Source organism: Podarcis tiliguerta (genome assembly GCF_965153285.1).
Source record: "Podarcis tiliguerta genome assembly, chromosome: 8".
Classification (NCBI taxonomy): Eukaryota; Metazoa; Chordata; class Lepidosauria; order Squamata; family Lacertidae; genus Podarcis; species Podarcis tiliguerta.
Genome location: NC_139541.1, coordinates 71087826 through 71107252, shown reverse-complemented (window position 1 = coordinate 71107252; position 19427 = coordinate 71087826). Strand labels below are relative to the sequence as shown.

The following is a 19427-nucleotide window of genomic DNA, read 5'->3' as shown; positions in this document are numbered from 1 at the left end:
ACCCACGCTACGCCACTGGATAGAGCACTGGGAAGAGAGAGTGTGTATAAGCATACATGTGTTGCTCCACCCACTTTTGCCCCTGGCTCCACCCACCACTGCCCTGTGACTCTTGGATGGTTGATAATAAGGGGATGTGGTTGTGGCTTTCGTACAGAACTCCCGGTCGTTTCACGGACTATTGACCAGTACACCACTACTTTAGTCTTCCGCTGCCACCAATTTTGTGGGGGGAAACCCAGGGCTCCCCAGTGAAGTATAGTGGCACCTTGGGTTACATATGCTTCAGGTTACAGATGCTTCAGGTTACAGATTCCGCTAACCCAGAAATAGTGCTTCAGGTTAAGAACTTTGCTTCAGGATGAGAACAGAAATCATGCAGTGGCGGCGCAATGGCAGCAGGAGGCCCCATTAGCTAAAGTGGTGCTTCAGGTTAAGAACGGTTTCAGGTTAAGAACGGACCTCCGGAACGAATTAAGTACTTAACCCGAGGTATCACTGTACTGAGTCTCAGTCAGGTAGAATTAACAATGAAGTTTAAATTTTATTTCAAACACAAACAAGTTTTAAAATATTCGAAACGCTGTCACTCTATTCCCTCTCAGTCTTGTCCCTGTCTCTAACTCACTCTGACTCCTCTATCTACTCTCCCAGAAGAACCAACCAAACTAACTGTCAAAACCTCTGGGCTGAGCCTCAAAATCAGGTAGGTTCCACCTCAGGGCTTTCTTATTGGTCCACCTATTAACCCTTTCTCTCCCCCAATACAAACGTATCCCCAAAGAATGGGCAAACACCATAGTGGTCCTCAGGGTGAAAGAAGCTCCCAGCTCCTGCTTGGGCTGAAGGATGGGGTCACAACGTCCTTCCGCCTTTGCTTCTGCAGTGTTTTCTCAGGAAGCAAGCTCCTTTTCGCAGCTTCCCCTTCTCCAATTGATCAATAGGACCAATGAGGTCTCCCCCTTGCCTTGTGGGTGCAGGCTCCCAGTGGCCCTTGGTCCCCTCTCTGACCTCAGAGGCCCGGATGTGCCCTCCTGCTCTGCAGTCCATGGTGATGCAAGAGACATCTTCCCAAGAGCAGCTGCTAGCACAGAGCACGAACAAATAAATTGACCTAGTATAAAGACAGCTTCCTGTGTCCGAGGGGCTGAGTAGGGTAGGGAGATTTCCCCATGCAGAAAAAGCTGTGGGTAGGCTGAGGTGCCCATCCAGAGGTCCTTTATATTGTGCGTCCAGAGATGCGGCGTTGGCATCTGTCTGTCTCCGGAAGACAATGGAAGATTGTGCCTTCAGGGGTGAAGTCAAACCGTTGGAGAATCACAGCGCCTGCTGTGGCTGTAGATACAGGAGAGACATGTTCTATTGCAGGTAGGGCAGACGAAGGCACCCACAAGGATTTCTGCTAATGTTGGGGCACATGATCCTGACCTCAGGACTGTTTGCACCTGCAAACATTTCAGGGCTTCATTTCTACTTGCTTACATGTCCTGTAGTAGCTTCCTGTTGGAAGTTCAGTAACTTTTCATACCTAACAACCCCGGGGGGAATGTTGTGCTATAGAGCAAGAACAAGGTAACACTAATGAGGCATCGCAGAACAACAGCAGAATGATGTGCGGACGGTCCAGTACAATCTACCACTAACGCCCTACTATTGCATCCACAACCTGTTGCAGAATACACCTGTTGAGATGGTGTCCTTTGGCCTCCCAGTAGATGCCTCCATTTGCAGGACAGGTGAAGCCAAGTAGACATCACGGGGTCCCATTTTCTCTTGCTTTCTCCTCCCCCAGGAGGACAGTGATCTGTTTCTTCAGTAGCTCCGCTCTTTCCCGAGCTTCCTGGCTGGCTCCCGGATCTTCTGTTTCCTCCAGAACTTCCAGAACAGAGCGCAAAGCGTCAGCATTCTTGACTGACTCCATCTGTTCCTGGTCCGCTTTGATCTCTTCCACCCAGTCCAAATATGCCTGCAGCAGCCCCATGTCGGACAGGAAACTGCTTATGATCTTGAGCTCCGGCTTCCTGCGACTCAACTCGGAGAGGACTTCTCTCCCGGCTTTGCTCAGGCGGTTCCCCACAATGCTGAGAAAAGAAGACAGGTGTTATAAAGGTACACTGGGGGGAAATGTGGATAGACATGGGGTTGGGTCCAAGCTATGTTAGGCCACATGCGCACTATACGCATGTGGTGTTATGATGCCGCTTTAAACAGTCACGACTCCCCCCTGCACCAAAGAATTATGGGAACTGTAGTTTGTTGAGGGAGCTGAGAGTTGTTAGGTGCCCCCTTTCCTCCCACAGAGCTACAATTCCCAGAAGAGATTCTTCTTCCTAGGGAACTCTGGGAATAGTAGCTCTGTGAGGGCATTGGGGTCTCCTAACAACTAATTTAGTGTAATTAACTCAGCCAGGATGCAACCCATGATAGACATAGACCTTGTAATAGGAGAGCATGTAGATCGATTTCTCTCACACACACACGCGCGCACACACACATATGCCCAAGAAACAAGTGAGGAGGGTTTTAGGGCGAAAAATACAAGGGGAACACTCCCTCAGAACCACACAGCCAGAAAATGTACTACCTCAGCAAAGGTCATGCCATTCTGACTGGTTGCTAAAGCAACACCCCCACCAGTCTCCCTCTTGGATAGTTGACTTTAACAGAATTAACCCTTAAGCTCCAAACTGAACGATCCCTGCTGTTTCATTTCCAACAGCTCGACTCCCATCCAAACCCCCAGGAAGCATGGCCAGTGGTCAGGGATTATTTGAGTCATAGTCCAGCAAACATCTGGAAGGCCACTAGTGTCCCACCCACCTCTGACTTAATGGCTTTCCCTTCCTCCTCACTGCAGCTCAACTGAGGAAATTCGTTCCCCACATCTAAAATTATATAGTTATTTTATTTACAAATACAGTGGAAAGGAAAACCAAATCTGATAAGTATATCTATGCATGCACACTTTAAATATTTAAATTTGGGGGAGGGAAAAACTATACTGATGATTACATAGTCTGCAAAACACACTATAGAAACTGCAGCACTTGTTGGATTAAGAAAATAAAAATTGTTGAAATTTATGAAGGTATTATCTGGGGGGGGGGTGTAAAAATTCCTAGATGTATACATCTTATTCCTCTTGCATAGCACTGTGTTGTATTTCCTCTGTGTTGGGATCTTTGCAAAAATGTGATCGCCTCTAATCAATTATACCTCCTGCCAAAATTATATTCTGGTAGGCTTGTGATTTCATTTCCAGAAGTTTGCAAAATATTATAATGCAATGTCATCAGAGCGTACTTACGTCAAGAGCCTGAGCGTTCTGTTGCCCATCAAGCAATCCATAATATTATCTAAGCCGCTATCTGTGATTCCTGTGATATCCAGATAGAGCTCTTCGAGGGTGGTGTTCTCCTGGAGGGCATCCCATAAACCCCTCACCCCTTCAGAGCCCAGGCAGTTCCCACAAAACCTTAAAAAAATGGGGGTGGGGGTAGAGAGAGAAGTTTAACTTAAAGCAAAGAGGAACTCCCATAATCAGTGGAATTCAAATGAACACATTGTGAATTCCTGTACAGGAAAACCCCAGTTCCAAATTATCCCATCAGAATGAATGAATCAAAACACACCCTTCCTGGGAATTAGGATTTTACTTCCATAGAGCTGAAACTGGCTAGAGGGTCACGAGGTCTGAACTCCCAGTTAAAGGCAGAATCCTATGGAATCTAAGCAGTGGGCCATCTCAAGGAGGAGGCAGGGATATTATACAAAAGCAAAGAGCTTCAGAGAACTAAAACTGCTTAGAGAACTCGAGCAAATAAACCAAGCCACATGCTGCAGTTGAGCTGTCTTAATTTACTAGGATTCTATGGACTAGAACCACAATGATAAGAGATATAGATGAAACCTTTGCCATACATTGGAAGCACACAGCTTTCAGCAAAGAATCCTGGGAACTGTAGCTTACTCCTCACTGAGCTGCAATTGCCAGCACCTTAAACAAACTATGCTTCCCAGGACTCTTTGGGGAAGGCCATATTCTTTAAATGCATGATGTGGATATGACCATAAATCAAGGACCACCTCATTGCATATGAACTGACCCTGTAATCGTGATCTGAGGCCCTTCTTCATTTGCCTCCTCCACGGGAGGTCCAGAGGGTGGCAACACTACAATGGGCCTTTTCAGTGGTGGCTCCCTATTTGAGAAATGCTCTCCCCAGGAAGGCTCACCAGGCACCATCGTTACTTATCTTTAGGTACCAGGCAGAATCATTTATTTGCCACCAGGTCTTTGGCTTTTAATTATCTGTGACCTTCTTTCAGTGTGGTGCATTGTTGTTCTTAAGTAGAGTTAACCATACGTCCCAGACATTTTGTGGGGGGGTTTCCAAAAAACTCAACAGCTTGGGATAATTCCCCCAAAAAGCAGCTTTGGGAATTTTTTTAAAAGAAGGGTCAAGAATTTGTTTTTGTCCAGATTTTCGCTGCTTGAAATATGGCAACCCTATCCTAAGTCACTTTGAGTCACTTAAAAAAAAAAGCACCAAAGTTTTAATAATAATAATAATAATAATACCATACTTTTCTGTGTATAAGACTAGGTTTTTTCCTTTTAAAATTATGGCAAAAAGTGGGGGTCATCTTATACATGGAATGGAGCATAGGGAAGACGTATGATTGGTTGCTGCCACTGCTGTCAGCAGCTATTGTGCATGTTATTGGTTGCTGCAGCAATGACTGGTTTGATTCGCTGACGGTGTGGCAATTGGGCGGGTGATTTGGCAGCTTCTGCCGATGATGGGACAGACGGATTTTGCAACAACTCTGGTCAATCCTCTGCCAAAAAAAAAGAAGTTCATCAACTCTGTGCCATCTGCCCCCATTTTCTTACATTTGAGTCCCCCAAGATAGGGGTTGTCTTATGCATGGGGGCGTCTTATACACAGAAAAATACAGTAATTGTGTCACTGGTGGGAGTGATGTCAAGACTTCCGTAGGTTATATCACACACATATACAGCAGGTGACTCACAGAAGTCTTTTCACCTGGCACCTTGGGGACCTGAGTATTTCAGCTTTTATGGCTGCCGCCTCACAGTCCAGAGAATTGTACCGCAACCTGGAAAACAGGAGATTGCAGGTGAGAGCTGAGCACATGGTACAAACCAAAGGTGGCCAAACTACCCCAGAAGGAGCATGGGGTGTCCCCCACCAGAAGTACTACCCCTCCCCTAACACTCCAAAGAGGTCTGAATACGTAGCACAGACAAATTTTACTGTTTTCCTCCTCTTGTAAACCACTTTGAGTTTGCAAGCGGTGCATAGAATTTATCTAAATAACTAAATTCAACAACATCCAAATCTGTTCCTGCCCCTTTAAACACTAACTAAGGGCATATGTATGTTGCAGACTTAAAATGGATTTTTAAAAGACATCTGGAGGCAAGCCTAGTTCAGGGAGGTTTTTAGTATTTGATGTTGTATTCTGTTTTTATTTTTTAAAAAATTGTTGGGAGCCACGCAGAGTGGCTGGGGCAACCCAGGCAGATGGGTTGCATATAAATATGTTGTGATTATTAGTTATTACCATTATTCCCTCTGCATACAGAGCACTGTGGGAGTTGAACTTCTGTGGCTTGGCCTTGGGGTCTCTTACAGGCTATTCACGGTACCCTTGCCAAACTATCCCAAGAATTCCTGGGAGAGACATGATGCAAGTTTGCATTGGACACCTGACCTGAATGCCACTGCTTGCCCATATTCATAGCAGGGCATAGGATGCTGGAATCCTGCAGCCACTGCCTACAGCATATGGCCAAGGCCTAGGGCACTGCCAACCAGGTACTCACTGGAGAGTCTCACACTGATGGAGAAGCCCCCGGAGTCGCCTCAGCCCCCCGATGCCCATGTTGCTGTAGCTCAAGTTGAGGTTCCGAAGCCTCTTATGCTCCGAGCAGCCCAAGACGTAGGCCAGGGCTGCACAGTCAGCTGGGTTCAAGGTCACCTTGAACAGATCCACTTCATCCAGGTTGGAAGCTACCTTCTGCGTCACCCAGTCCTGGTGGAGCTCTGCCAGGCAATGCAGCAAGGAGAGCAGCTTCCGGTCTGATTCGTACTGAGCTTTCTTCCCCAGCCACTCTGCCAAAGGCACAAGGGGGTCCCCTGTTAGGCTCTCAGTCAAGCTCTCCAGCTTCCCCTGCATCCTGGAGCTCAAGAGGCCCATGAAGAACCTGGAGAACATCTGCAGGTTGTCCCACTGTTGACCTCTGCTCAGGAACTCTCTAGTGTAGCCGAGAAGTCCAGCCGCAGCACGTCCATCTGATGGGGGCAGAAGACTCTCAGCCTGTCCACCTTCTGGAGCTTCTCCATCCCACCAGAGATCCAGGCAAGAAGTCAACTCCTCAGTACTGGGGTCCAAGATAGCCACCGAGTACAACGCAGCTAAGAACTCCTGTATGGTCAAGTGGAAGAAGCCGTAGACCTCATCTTTCTCCTTGAAGAAGATCCGGTTCAAGAAAGTGCCGGGCAGGTTCTCCGGGTCGAAGCCGAAACCCCGCAGCTCGTCTGCGTAGAAGACAACCTTCCCCCTCAGCAGACCAGCGTAGGCCAGCTTGCCAAGCTGCAGCACCAAGTCTTTGGCTTTTTCCAAGGCGCCACCGACTCCCCCTGTTCGTCGCAGCCGGAGGATGGTGCTCAAATACTGGCGGTAGACCTCGGTGATGGTGCTTGGTGGAGAGGCCTCCATCTCCCCTGTCCATGGGAAGAATTCCCCCAGCGCTGTGCAGAGAATGAAGCAGTAGAGAGGAATGAAGCTGAGGCTGGCTAAGCCCTCATGGGCAGATACGTAACCAAGCACATTGGCAGCTCGTTCCGGGTTACGGAAGAAGCGGAAGAAGTAGTCCTTTACCTGCTGCTCTTGGAAGCCAAGGATAATGACATAGCGGTCAAAGAGGTCCTCTGGAAGGGCAACAGAAGGCCTTGACGTGACCAAAATGGTGGCCTCGGGTAGCAAAGTCCCATAGAGGAGGCCGTGCACCAGATCTTTGATGTGAGTCGGCTGGTCTGATTGGAAACAGGGATTCTTGCTCTCAAGGGAGTGCCGGAACTCATCCAGGCCATCTAAAATCACCAGAAGTTCCCCAGGCCGATCTAGTAGCTCGGGGAGAACCCCGCTCAGGTGGACATGCTTGCTGCGGATCAGGTCCTTGAGGCTCTGGGGTGTCCTGATGAGGCTGAGCTCCCGGAAGGAGAAGTCTAGCATGCAAAGGGCCTTTTGGAAGGCCGCGCCCAACGCCCAGTCATGGATGATCTTCTGGGCCGCAACGCTCTTGCCGATGCCGGCAGCCCCGCTCAGCATTACCCGGCGAGGTGGGGAGCTCTCCTCAGGGAGTGGGGAGAAAAGCTGGCTCAGAGCCAGACGGCGGGGGGCGTGGAGGGAGTAGAGGCGGGCACGGCGGGAGGCCAGGTGCAAGTAGTCATGGCTGCTGGAAGCGGAGCGAGGGTTGTCGGACAACAGCAGGTCGGTGTAGCGGATCTCGATGTGGCCGCAGGTTTCGGTGTCGTCCACGTTGGTGCAAAGCTTCTCCGTGCGGGTCAGCAGGGATCGGCGGTGGTTTTGCAAAGCAGCTGTCAGGAGGGTAGCAGTTGGAGCAAAAGGTTAGGAGGAGACCCAGAAAAGTACAGCGGATAATCCTGATGGAATGTACAGAGCTGACTATTGTAGGGCAAGGAGATCCATCCCTTGAGTTTGCAGCTCCCATTTGAAAATAAACATCTCTCTAGACGCACATCCGTGTGAACCCATCTTTTACATGCATTTCATACTTTGGGGATCTTTACTGGAGACGCAGAGACTGTTGCAGTGGGCAGGATTGTTGCAATGGGCAGACGTCTTAGGCACCATACAGTTAAAGACTCCTGGGAACTGTAGTTGGCTAAGGGTGCTGAGGGAAACCCCTATTCCCCTCTCCCAGAGCTACGATTCCCAGAGTTTCCTGGGAAGAAGGATTGAATGTTAAACCACAGTGGGAGTTGTAATTCTGGGAGGGCGATAGGGGTCTCCTAACAACTCTCAGCACCCCTGAACAAACTAAACTTCTGAGGATTCCCTGGGGGGAGTTTAAAGTGGTATGATACTGCTTTAGATGTATGGCCATAAAAACATAGCATTTTATGGCTTTAGATGTGGCCATAAAAACATAGCATTTTTAAAGCTGGAAGGGACCCCTGCTCAGTGTAGGAAACTTGCAGCTAAAGTTTCCTTGGCAGCTGCAAGATTCATGTGCTGAGCAATCCGTCTTTATCCTCGCTGCCTTCCTTAGCATTCATATATGTATTAATTATATTATGCTGCTTATTTAACAAGATTCAGATACTGCTTCATCAAGTGTGAGAATGCCAATGTCTCTTGCTTGCCAGGACAGAGGATGGAAAGGCATGGAGCTGTGGGGGTAAATCTCTGATCTCTGTAAGGCTGGACTGAGTTGCCTCTGTGGCCCAGCCCAGTTTTACCTCTGGCCCCCAAAAGGTTGCCCACAAAGGAATGCGGCCCTCAGTCTGAAAACATTCCCCACCCTCTTCTGCACTGAAGCCCCTCTTTGTCCTGGATTCTGTTTGCACATCCTTTCATTGCTGTTTCTCCTCCTCCTCCGTTACCTTTGAGTTGTCGGCTCAGGGCTCTTCGAAACGTCAAGACGTTGTTCTTTTCCTCATCTGCCACGACAAGAGAACATTTAATGCATAGGAAACAGGCGCCCTGTAGAGACCTCCAAGCCCAAGAGATTTTGCTGCCTGAGGCAAAGGACAAGATGGCTCCCACATTTCCCATACGGAAGCTGATTGAACTGGCAGGGGAATCTTATTTTGACACTGGGGACTGGACAGTGTCCTCCTGAGGGCAGCAGGGGAGATTTGGGGGCACAGGCAGCCTGGTGTCCAGCTCTTAGCCACTGTTCCCTAGCTCCCATCACTTGCTGCCTGAGGCGATCATCTCACTCTGCCTAACATTAGGGCAGGCCCCAAACATGCACCAGCCCTGCCTGTCACAAAGCAACACAAACCAGCACTGATGCACTGCTCTTTCTGCAATCATTTCCGAGAGTGCATAAAACTGGAACCATTTCTCCCTGTTCAGCCCCTTTTCCCATACTGTCAATAGATCTGAGCATCGTTACAAGTGCCACATAATGTTCATCCCACACATGCAAGGAATTGATGCTTCCATGTAGTAGTAACTACACTTTGGAACTCCTAGCCCATTGATAATAGGCAGGCATCTTCACTGTACTGTTTTTGGAACCTGCTACTAACTTTGTCTAAGCAGAGCTATCCAGGCATGTAAATCTGACATGCCTTTTAATATGTTGGCATTCACCATTGTTGTTTTCAGCCTGCAAATGATATGCAATTGGGGAGGCTCCCCCCTCATTACAGTGGTGTTTCCTTTGCACTGGTGTGAACATTGTGGGAATAATTACGCCATTGATTATGATAAATTTGTAACTTAACATAAATAAGTACATAAATTACGGTAAACAGCAGATATCCAACAGATAACATTGTATTTGGCAGAAACCAAACTGAAGCAGAAAGGAAACAGCACAGATTGTGACAAAGGCAGGTCAGAATGAAAATTGCTGCCCCCTTAATATCCCTACTGAAGTGTCGGAACAATATGCTTTTTGCAGTGTTCATTTCGGTAGAGCATCAGGAAAGGCAAGCAATGTGTACTGCTGTTAAGCGACAGCTAGGCTTCCCCACACCAGATCCTCACAGAGAGAGAGAGAGAGAGACCCCAGCTGCAACCCACACCATGTCTTCAATCTTCATGACATTCTCTCTTGCCTCATCTCACACTCCAAACACACAAACGTCTCTTACATCAGCCCCCTCCCTCTAACAGGGGCAGGAATTTGCCAACTCCATAATCCTCTGATGGTTTTCCTACTCCAAATGTTCAGAAAGCTGGACCAACTTCTCTCAAACCAGGGGTAGCCAATGTGGTGCCTTCCAGATGGTCAGGACTACAACTCCCATCATCCCTGATCCTAAGCCACATTGACTGGGGGCAATGGGAGTTGTAGTCCCAACAACATTTGTGGGGCATTTCATGGGCTATCCCTATCCCAAATGCTAGTTCTCCTCAAGAGGCCTCAACTACCCATCTTGGGCTATGAACCAGCAACCTATCGGAGAACAGAAACTGTTCTTATGTTGAGCCTTCGTGGCACCAAACCTTTTACACATGTTAAAGATAACCAGCTTTGAAATCGTGGCCAAAAAAAAGTGGGGCGCCAGCCCCAGTGGACAGCTTGGTGGGGCGATGATGCTCACATGACCTCCTGGTTGAAACATTGCCGCTTACAAGGAGGTAAAGGAGCAAAGAGCAAGATGGCGGCAAGGCCCATGCTACGCGCAGATGCACCAGTGGGAGTGCCAGATGCGTTTATATCGTACTGACCACACCACGGTCTCGTCCCTCCCCCCCTGCCACCTGGTAAGCAGCGGCAAAGCAACTTGCTGGATGCCAAGTGAGCCCAACTACCCCACCGTCCGCTCAAAGGTACAAATATATACACAGAAGCAAGCCCTCCTATGGAGCAAGGGAGGGATGACTTGCCTGCAGGCATTGCTGGGAGCTTGTATTTCTTCAAATTCCAGAATTTCAGCAAAGCTCGTTTGGGAGTTTTGGGAGGAGGCTCTAGATTGAAACGGGAAAGAGAAGGATTGTGAAGAAAAAGAAGAAGAAGAAGAGGAGGAGGAGGAGTTTGGATTTGATATCCCGCTTTATCACTACCCAAAGGAGTCTCAAAATGGCTAACATTCTCCTTTCCCTTCCTCCCCCACAACAAACACTCTGTGAGGTGAGTGAGGCTGAGAGACTTCAGAGAAGTGTGCCTAGCCCAAGGTCACCCAGCAGCTGCATGTGGAGGAGCGGGGAAGCGAACCCGGTTCACCAGATTACGAGTCTACCGCTCTTAACCACTACACCACACTGGCTCTCACTGTGAAGGCAAAGCAGTGCGAGAGCAGATGCCCACCGGCAGGTCTACGAACCAGGATACCTGGTGTGTGGAGTGGGGAAACTAGCCCACTATACAGAGGCAAATATTTACACCGGACCCCATCCACCACCAGAACGTGGCCCCCAGAAGCTTGCCAAGAAAGGAATGTGCCCCTTCCCTCCTCACTCCTGCCCTCGAGGCTAGTTGTGTCACTGCCGTGCCTGGCTGCCTTGGAGAAGGTTCTCCTTTTCCTTTCACCGGACAGCTCTTTTCCAGCCAGTGCTGGAGCTCAGGACAGTAGGCCTCCTGCAATTCCTGCAGTGCGTCCAAGAACTTCCGGCTGTTCTCTGGCTTGATGCAGACCCTGTCCAGAAGTGCAATGACTTGGTTGCTCTTGGGGTGGGTCTCCAGTAGGGAAAAGTACTCTGGCTGGGTCAAGAGCCCGCTGTCATGGAGTAGGCGGAGCAGAGGAGCTGGGTTGGGCTCCACCCAGCGCAGGAGAAGCTCCCGGTGCTCCTGGATGAGCCGAGTGAAGTCCAAGGGAGCAGCCATCTGCAGGGAGGGAAAGAAGAGGGTGAACAGGAGGGCAGTAGGCCAATCCCATTTTGTCGCTTGGTTGGAAGAGTGTTCCCTGATTATAGGGGGCAGAAATTCCTCCCCCCCCCCAAAAAAAAATGTTAATGTATATAACAACAGCAGCTCGGATTCTTTATGTGCAGAAATGGAAGGAAGAAGTTCCTACCAAAGAAGAATGGATAATGGACTCTGCGGAACTGGCAAAAAATCAACAGCAAAATTAAGATCACCTAATGGTGAGTGTTTTAATGGAAGAATGGATGCCTTTTTTCAGAAATACTATAGTATGATGAACTCGTGAGCAGGATTTGAACTATGAGCAAGAGAAGTTATTAGGTTTATAATATTGTAGCTACGATTTAATAGATAGGGTGCAGCGGAAGGGGAAAAACAACAATTCCATGGGAAACGGGGTGGGAAGTTGACAAAAATAAGAGGAAAGATGAAATTGTTTTGATTGCATATGTTTAAAAAGCTGAAACTTAATGAAATATAATTGGGGGGGGGGAGAACCTTTACATATCTGCCTACATGTCTAAACACGCATATATGTGAACTTATCTCAGATGGGCAACTCCAGGCCAGCTCACTCTTAACGTTCTCAGAGACAAGCACTTTAACCCCAGCAATGCCTTCAGCAGTACATTACTTTGCTTCTGTGGCAAAAGATGGGGCGCTGTGACAAGTCCACCTGATGTTTTCGGACTACAACTCCCATCATTCCTTGACCATTGGCCATGCTGGCTTCTGGGAGCTGGAGTCCAGCAACATGTGGAGGCTCACCATCCATGCTCTAAGCCAGCCTTCCCCAACCCAGTGCCCTGCTCCAGATGTTTTGAAATATACCTCGCATCATTCTCATCCTTGGCGCCAGCATCTGGAGGCCCACAGTTTCCCCCACCCCTGTGTTTGTCGTGTCCAAACTACGACTCCATTTGCTTAACCTCCGAGGTCCAGCTTTACTGCTGTTTGAGAGCATTACCTGCATAGGCTACAGAGTATGTTTTTGTTGGCATAAACCACAGCTGGATTAAGAACTATGCCACTACTTGAGTGTACAGCTAGAGAGGCAACCACTGCTGTCTTGAGCATAACTGCAAAGCAGGGCCAGATTTAGGTTTGAGAGGCCCATAGCTACTGAAGGTAATGGGGCCCTTTATATGTCCAGCTGTCCTTTGTCAACAACAAATTGTCGCTGTTTTTTGTGTGGAAAATATGCCATTTGCACATGCAGAATGAAGGCACCCTGTTAAGTTGTGGGTGAACATATCAGACGACGCAGCGGTTCTTCAAACAGCTCTTATTTATTCACAGGCCAGAAGAGAACTGAACTGAAGCGTTCAGCCAGCCTGCTTATATAGAGCTCCACTACAACGCAACAGTAACAACTTTCTGTAACTATCCGATCACTGAACGTCACTTTCAATTCCTTATTTGCATATGTGGACCTGAGTGAAAACTATCTACAGTATCCCCCTGCTGGCCCAGGGTGAGAACTTCAGTACATAACACACCCTATATATAGAAATGAGCAAACCAGTGATATTTTAGGGAGCAGGCTAGCAGGCGGGGCCCATTACCTTTGTGCAAGCAAGTCAGGATGGCAACTCAACAAAACAGGTCATCTGAAAGGGCCCTCCGTTGTGCTTTTGCTGCAACAAATTTACACAGCTGGAAAATTTGCATTACAATGTAGAATCTCTTTGTCTCTCATCTTTGAAAACAACTATGTTCCTTACTACTATGTATGGATTAAAATGTTGGTGGGTTAGCAGGGACCAGGGAAATCATTTTGGGCTCGGATCCAGTTCTTCAGTGGCCAGATAAGCAGCTACTGCTGGGGAAAGGGCCACAACCTGTTAACGCAACAGGATATAGTTCTCCTTTATCAGCTTCATTTCTCAAAGGTAGGTGCTGATAACGGAAGCTATGAAGTCGACCTTTCATTTGGGCAGAGTCAGCGATAAGGGGAGCTGGTTGCTGATCAAGCCCAGAGGTTCAGCGAGGGTGTAGAACGTGATATGAATCTGTTGTAAATTAGCGAGTTGAGGTCATACCTTGTACTCTCACAGGGCTGCCATCTTTGACCTTGCTCCAGTTCAGGAAAATGAACCCCACTGAACACAATAGGGCATAAGAGCAGATGGAGAATCCTTTTGGAAAGGGCCAGCCAGATGTCCATGTGAAACCTGCAAGCGGAACCTCAGCACAACAGTGGCTCTATGGACCTGCAATTTGCAGCAACTAGTATTCAGAGACACATTGTCTCTGACAGTCGAGAGAGAGCACAGCCATTCTGGCTACTAACTATTAATAGCCTTGTCGTCCCTGAAATTGTCTAATCCCCTTTCAGAGCCATCCAAGTTGGTGCCCATCATGACAGTGAGTTCCATACTTTAACCATGCACTGCGTGAAAATGCACTTTCATCACTCAGCTTCACTTCCTTATTTCTTTTTAATTTTATTTTATTTTGACAAAGCAATAATCATAAATAAATAAGAATACAAATGTGCACCCCACCCCCGAGACCATTCCATTGTAACTATCCAACCTCCCAAAATTTCAGCACCTCTTGCGATGGTTTGACCCCTTTTCGCTTTAACTGTACAAATTCTATAAACGCTTTCCGTATCTCCTCAGAATCATTTCTCCTACATATTCCCCGCCTTACCTTAATAGCACATGTTAATTTACCATTAGTCGCTATATCCCACACCTCTTTATACCATTCTTCCATTTTATATTCACCTTGCCCCTTCCACTTCCTAGCTATAAAAACTCATACAGCTGTCAATAAATTGGTGAGCAAGTCCCTTCTAGCCTGCAAACCTTCCGCCCCATTGTAAATTGATAATAATGCTACCTCTGGACTTTTGGCTGGCTTTAACCCAGTGATTTCTGTTATCTCCTTAAACACCTCCCCCCCCCCCGAACATATTTGCACCGCCACCACATGTGAGCATAAGTCCCGGTTTCCCGGCATCCCCTTCCAACATAACACCGAATATTCCTTGCAGCTTCACTTCTGGGTACAGGTACATGCAGAAGGAGATGTCCCTGCTTGCTAGCCATTAGAGGTATTTTGCCATTCTTGCTGTCCTTCCTCCAGCAACAGATGCTGTATTGGTGTACGCCCCCGGTCTCCCTACCTGGCCCTCAGAACTCTTTGCAGGCCACGCCCCCTCTCACTAGGCCACACCTCTCACTGCCCCTGCTCCACACATCCCTTGAAATGTTTCCCTGAACTCTGATTATAAGCCGCTTGCTTGCTTGCTTGGCTGGTAGATAGAGAGGGGGATGTATCAACTAGCCTATTGTACACAACATGAATCAACTGATCTGCCTGCTTTTGCCTCCGGCCCTAACTCACTGGCCCTCCGGCCCCCGGAAAGTTGCCCAGAAAGGAATCCTGACCTGAAAGAGGGTTCCTTTGTAATAGTTGTTTGAGAGGCGGGCAGTCCCATCCCGCACAAACATCGTTTCATTTGCTGCATACATAAAAGCCGTTTCCCCCCAAAGAGTCTTAGGAGCTGTAGATTACCTCTCACAGAGCTACAATTCCCAGCACCCTTAAACTACAGTTCCCGGTATATATATATTTTTAAGAGTAATTTAAATGTATGGTGAGGGCGTGAACCAAGCCTGGGGATAAGAGGCACCTGTTGAACGGCACACAGCCTTTAAAAGGGTATGGAGGGAGCTGTCAAAAAGAAGTGTCCTCTGTATTCTAGCACCACAAACAACAGCGGGGTCGGCAGGGCGGGGGGTGGAGAGAGGAAATTGCTGCCATCTGGGCTCCAGGCGCCTCTGGCTCAAATCCCTTTTCATCCGGGGAGCTCATTGGATGACCTTGACTGGCCTGTATCTCTCCAGCTTAACTACCTCAGGGGGTTATTGGAAGGATAAACAAGATAAGAATTACAAAGCACGTTGGGACACAAAAAGTGCCAGAGGATTGATTAATAATAATCATAAAATGATAAAAGTTTTGTCAGGAAGAATAGCTGCTTAGCAGACTGCACATTCTTTAGTAGCTTACACTGCAGTTTGTGTGTGCCTGAGAGGCAGGCAAGCTGACAGACAAATCACGCCCTCTAAAATGAAGAAGTAAATTTCAGATTTAAGTAAGGGGCGGCGAAGGCAGAGCTAAGCTCAGCCTCAAAGCCCTCGTGCTCTTCTTGTGCTCAGCAGATTGCATTGTTTAGTCCATCTGAAAGACTAATATGAGGCACACCCCATCAGGCAGCGGTTCCCAAATTTTCTACGTTCCCAGCCTAACCTTTGTTTTAGTCAATTAATTTCACATTGTCGTGTACATACGTGTTTCAAGGTGATTTCCATTTACCCCATCCAAGCAGCTAAAACGCTTTTCAAAACAGTAGAAAAGCAACAACCAGAAATAAGTTTAAAACCATAAAAAATGGAAATAGATGTCTATTCGGTAACCTACCTCCCCATCCCAGAATCTAGCAAGCACAACAGAGGTCCTTACCTGTTAGGCAAAGCCGGACAGCCAAATGTTTGCAACCTCAAACACGAGGGAAAGCGATATGCAAGCTTTTTTCTCTGCGTGACTGGCATCTTTAGCACATTTGCCAATCAATAGTTACTAAGGAGTGGCTCTAGTCAAATATTTACAACAGGTAACTTGTAGAAATGTCCCATTCACCATCACAGGCGATGCGAAAAATACCAGGGCAGAGAAGTGGTTGGAGGACCTCGATATGGCAGGATTTCTGCTTCAGAGGACTTTGAGGGTCCCTAAGTATTGGGCAAGGGACGCGGGTGGCGCTGTGGTCTAAACCACAGAGCCTCTTGGGCTTGCCAATCAGAAGGTCGGTGGTTTGAATCCCCGTGACGACGTGAGCTCCCATTGCTCAGTCCCAGCTCCTGCCAACCTAGCAGTTCAAAAGTATACCAGTGCAAGTAGATAAATAGGTACCACTCCAGCGGGAAGTAAACGGCATTTCCGTGCGCTGCTCTGGTTTTGGTGTTCCGTTGCACCAGAAGTGGCTTAGTCATGCTGGCCCTGCATGACCTGGAAAAACTGTCTGCGGACAAACATCGGCTCCCCCGGCCTGTAAAGTGAGATAAGCGCCGCAACCCTGGAGTCATTTGCTACTGGACTTAACTGTCAGGGGTCCTTTACCTTTTTTTAAAGTATTGATCAAAGCAGGGCATTAATTTGTGGTTGGCTATGCTCTACCCCCCCCCTTCATGGATCACTGCCTTGCCGTGGCGAAGGGGCTTGAATAACTCAGAGAAGCTATGAGCTATGCCGTGCAGGGCCACCCAAGATGGACAGGTCGTAGTGGAGAGTTTTGACCAAACGTGATCCACCTGGAGCAGGAACCGGCAAGCCACTCCAGTATCCCTGCCAAGAAAACTCCATGGGCAAAGACAAAAGGCATATAAAAGTTATGACGCTGGAAGATGAGCCCCTCAGGTCGGAAGGCGTCCAACATGCTACTGAGGAAGAGCAGAGGACAAGTACAAGTAGATTCAGAGCTGATGAAGTGGCTGGGCCAAAGCCAAAAGGTCACTCAGTTGTGGATGTGCCTAGAAGTGAAAGGAAAGTCCAATGCTATAAAGAAAAAAATTGCATAGGGGACGACAAATGACGAGATGGTTGGACAGTGTTTTCAAAGCTACTAACATGAGTCTGACCAAACTGCGGGAGGCAGTGGAAGACAGACGTGCCTGGCGTGCTCTGGTCCATGGGGTCACGAAGAGTCGGACACGACTAAACGACTAAACAACATGCTCTACTCCCACGGTCACAGGTTTCTGAATACCAGTCAGTGGAAATCATAGGTGGGGAGAGCCCTCAGGTCTGGCTTGAGGGTAGCCACTGCGAGAACAGGATGCTGGACTTGGTGGGACCTGGTCCAGCAGGTTCCTCTGAAGTTCTTAAGCCAGAGGAGGGGCACAGTAAAGATTTGGAGTGGTCTGCATAGCCTGTATAATTTTGGCCCACTGCTTGAAAGCAGAGGCAGGAGAGATTTAGCAAACTGTGTATGCACTACGCTTAGTGATTTTTTTTGGGGGGGGGGATTCCATTTTTGTTTGCATTTTAATGAGAAGTTACTTCCTTCATGCTTCTCGGATCAGCATGTGAACTGAAACACAGCTGGCCTTCAAAATTGGCACTGCCTCGAATTTTGCGATGCAGTTCTTCTGCCAAACAAAATAAAAAAATTCCTTCCAGTAGCACCTTAGAGACCAACTAAGTTTGTTACTGGTATGAGCTTTCGTGTGCATGCACACTTCTTCAGATACACAGACAGCCAAACAACGTGCTGCAGAAATGCATGCAGTAGGGAAAGCATGTATAAGATATATATTATTAGTGTACAAAATTGCATCAGGGGAAGTTGCTTGCAGGGAAGTTGTATGTTAGTCAAAACCGCAACAACAACAAAAAGTGTTTATGTGGAGAAATTTGCACTAAATTGCTACAGGATTTTCATGAGGATTGAAAGAGAAATGGGAACTGCTGTGCTTCGGCTTGGAAAAATGAGAAACAGAAACTGACAGATCCATTCCTAATTAACCTCATGGCTTATACCCCCCAACCCCACCCCACCCCCAGCTTTTTATTTTTTATTTGTAGGATAATTTTTAATTGAAGAGTGGCATATAGAAAGAAATATGTATAATCTATGCATTCATACATAAATAAATTTGCTTATTTTCATAATTTATGCTGGTTGCAGGATCCAGATTTTCTTTGTGCATAATTCTGATTTATTTGTAGGCTGTTGTGTGTGTCTTTTTCAGCTGAAGAGTAGCCTATAAATCCCTAAAATCAAATAAAAAATACAGTGAGACTATCCATCCATCTGCTTAGCCTTCATGCAGGTTGCAGAATCCATCTTTTCTTTGCATGGAATATCCGCACACACATGCATGCTGGCCTGTCTTCATCCTTGCAACTACAAATGACGCCAAACAGCCGCCGTCTGGGTCACCCTCTATTTGTTGTTGGACCACCTCTCATCATCATCAACCCTGGCTTGTTGGCTGTGCTGGCTAAAGCTGATGGAAGCTGGAGCCTGCCAACATCTGGAGTGACCGCAGACGGGGGAAATCCATTGTAATTAGTCATCCTCAAGGCTTCGCCCTGTCCTCATATTGAGACGTTTAGATGACTTGAGCACAGTAGCACGTGAGGGATGCTAGAGAAAAGGGAAACAGCCAGAGAGGAGCTATTTCTGCTTTCCAACCCTTGCTTCCGTTCTCAACTAAAAATGCTGCCTCTGCAATAGACAGCCCACACATTGCTCAGCATCACCTCGGTCCTTTCCACCTGGCTTGAGGCGGGGCTTGACAGGCTTCACAAGTACTGTGGCTGCTGCTTAGCACCAAGGGCTCCTCTTTCCAATTGTTTTTAATTTTTATCTGTGTTCTTTCAAATGAGACTATCTTGGCTGTGAGCCCTGGAAGACCTGCACCCTGCCTGACTGGCCCTTGGATTTGATATTCCGCTTTATTTGAGTGGGGCTGAGAGACTTCAAAGAAGTGTGACTGGCCCAAGGTCACCCAGAAGCTGCATGTGGAGGAGCGGAGACGCGAACCCGGTTCCCCAGATTACGAGTCTATTGCTCTTAACCACTATACCACACTGGCTCCCTTTCCCATCTGGCCTGGGAGAGTGGAGTGCTGACTGACTCCAGCTACAAAAGCTGAGGCTGTTGAACAGATTCTTGGGCTGGAGTATTGTTTACGGGGGGTTGAGAGAGCTGTTGCCTTTATTGATATTATTGTTGTATCTTTAGTTCTAGATCTTACGATTTATGTGGAAATTGTTTCCATTAGGTTGTGTACTTTTTGATGAGCTG

The 19427-nt window shown here is 47.7% G+C and overlaps 1 protein-coding gene across 1 annotated transcript; it reads right to left on the bottom strand.

Moving 5' to 3' along the window:
- Positions 1–976: 976 nt before the first annotated feature.
- LOC310683488 (NACHT, LRR and PYD domains-containing protein 12-like) lies at positions 977–14620 on the bottom strand. Its single transcript, XM_083453423.1, has 8 exons — positions 14258–14620; positions 11230–11560; positions 10498–10704; positions 8661–8861; positions 5855–7631; positions 5038–5124; positions 3308–3475; positions 977–2081 (listed from the first exon to the last, which is right to left on the bottom strand). The coding sequence occupies exons 1-8, from the start codon at positions 14321–14323 to the stop codon at positions 1754–1756; spliced, it is 3165 nt and encodes a 1054-aa protein (XP_083309549.1). The 5' UTR covers positions 14324–14620; the 3' UTR covers positions 977–1753.
- Between the last annotated feature and the right edge of the window lie 4807 nt (positions 14621–19427).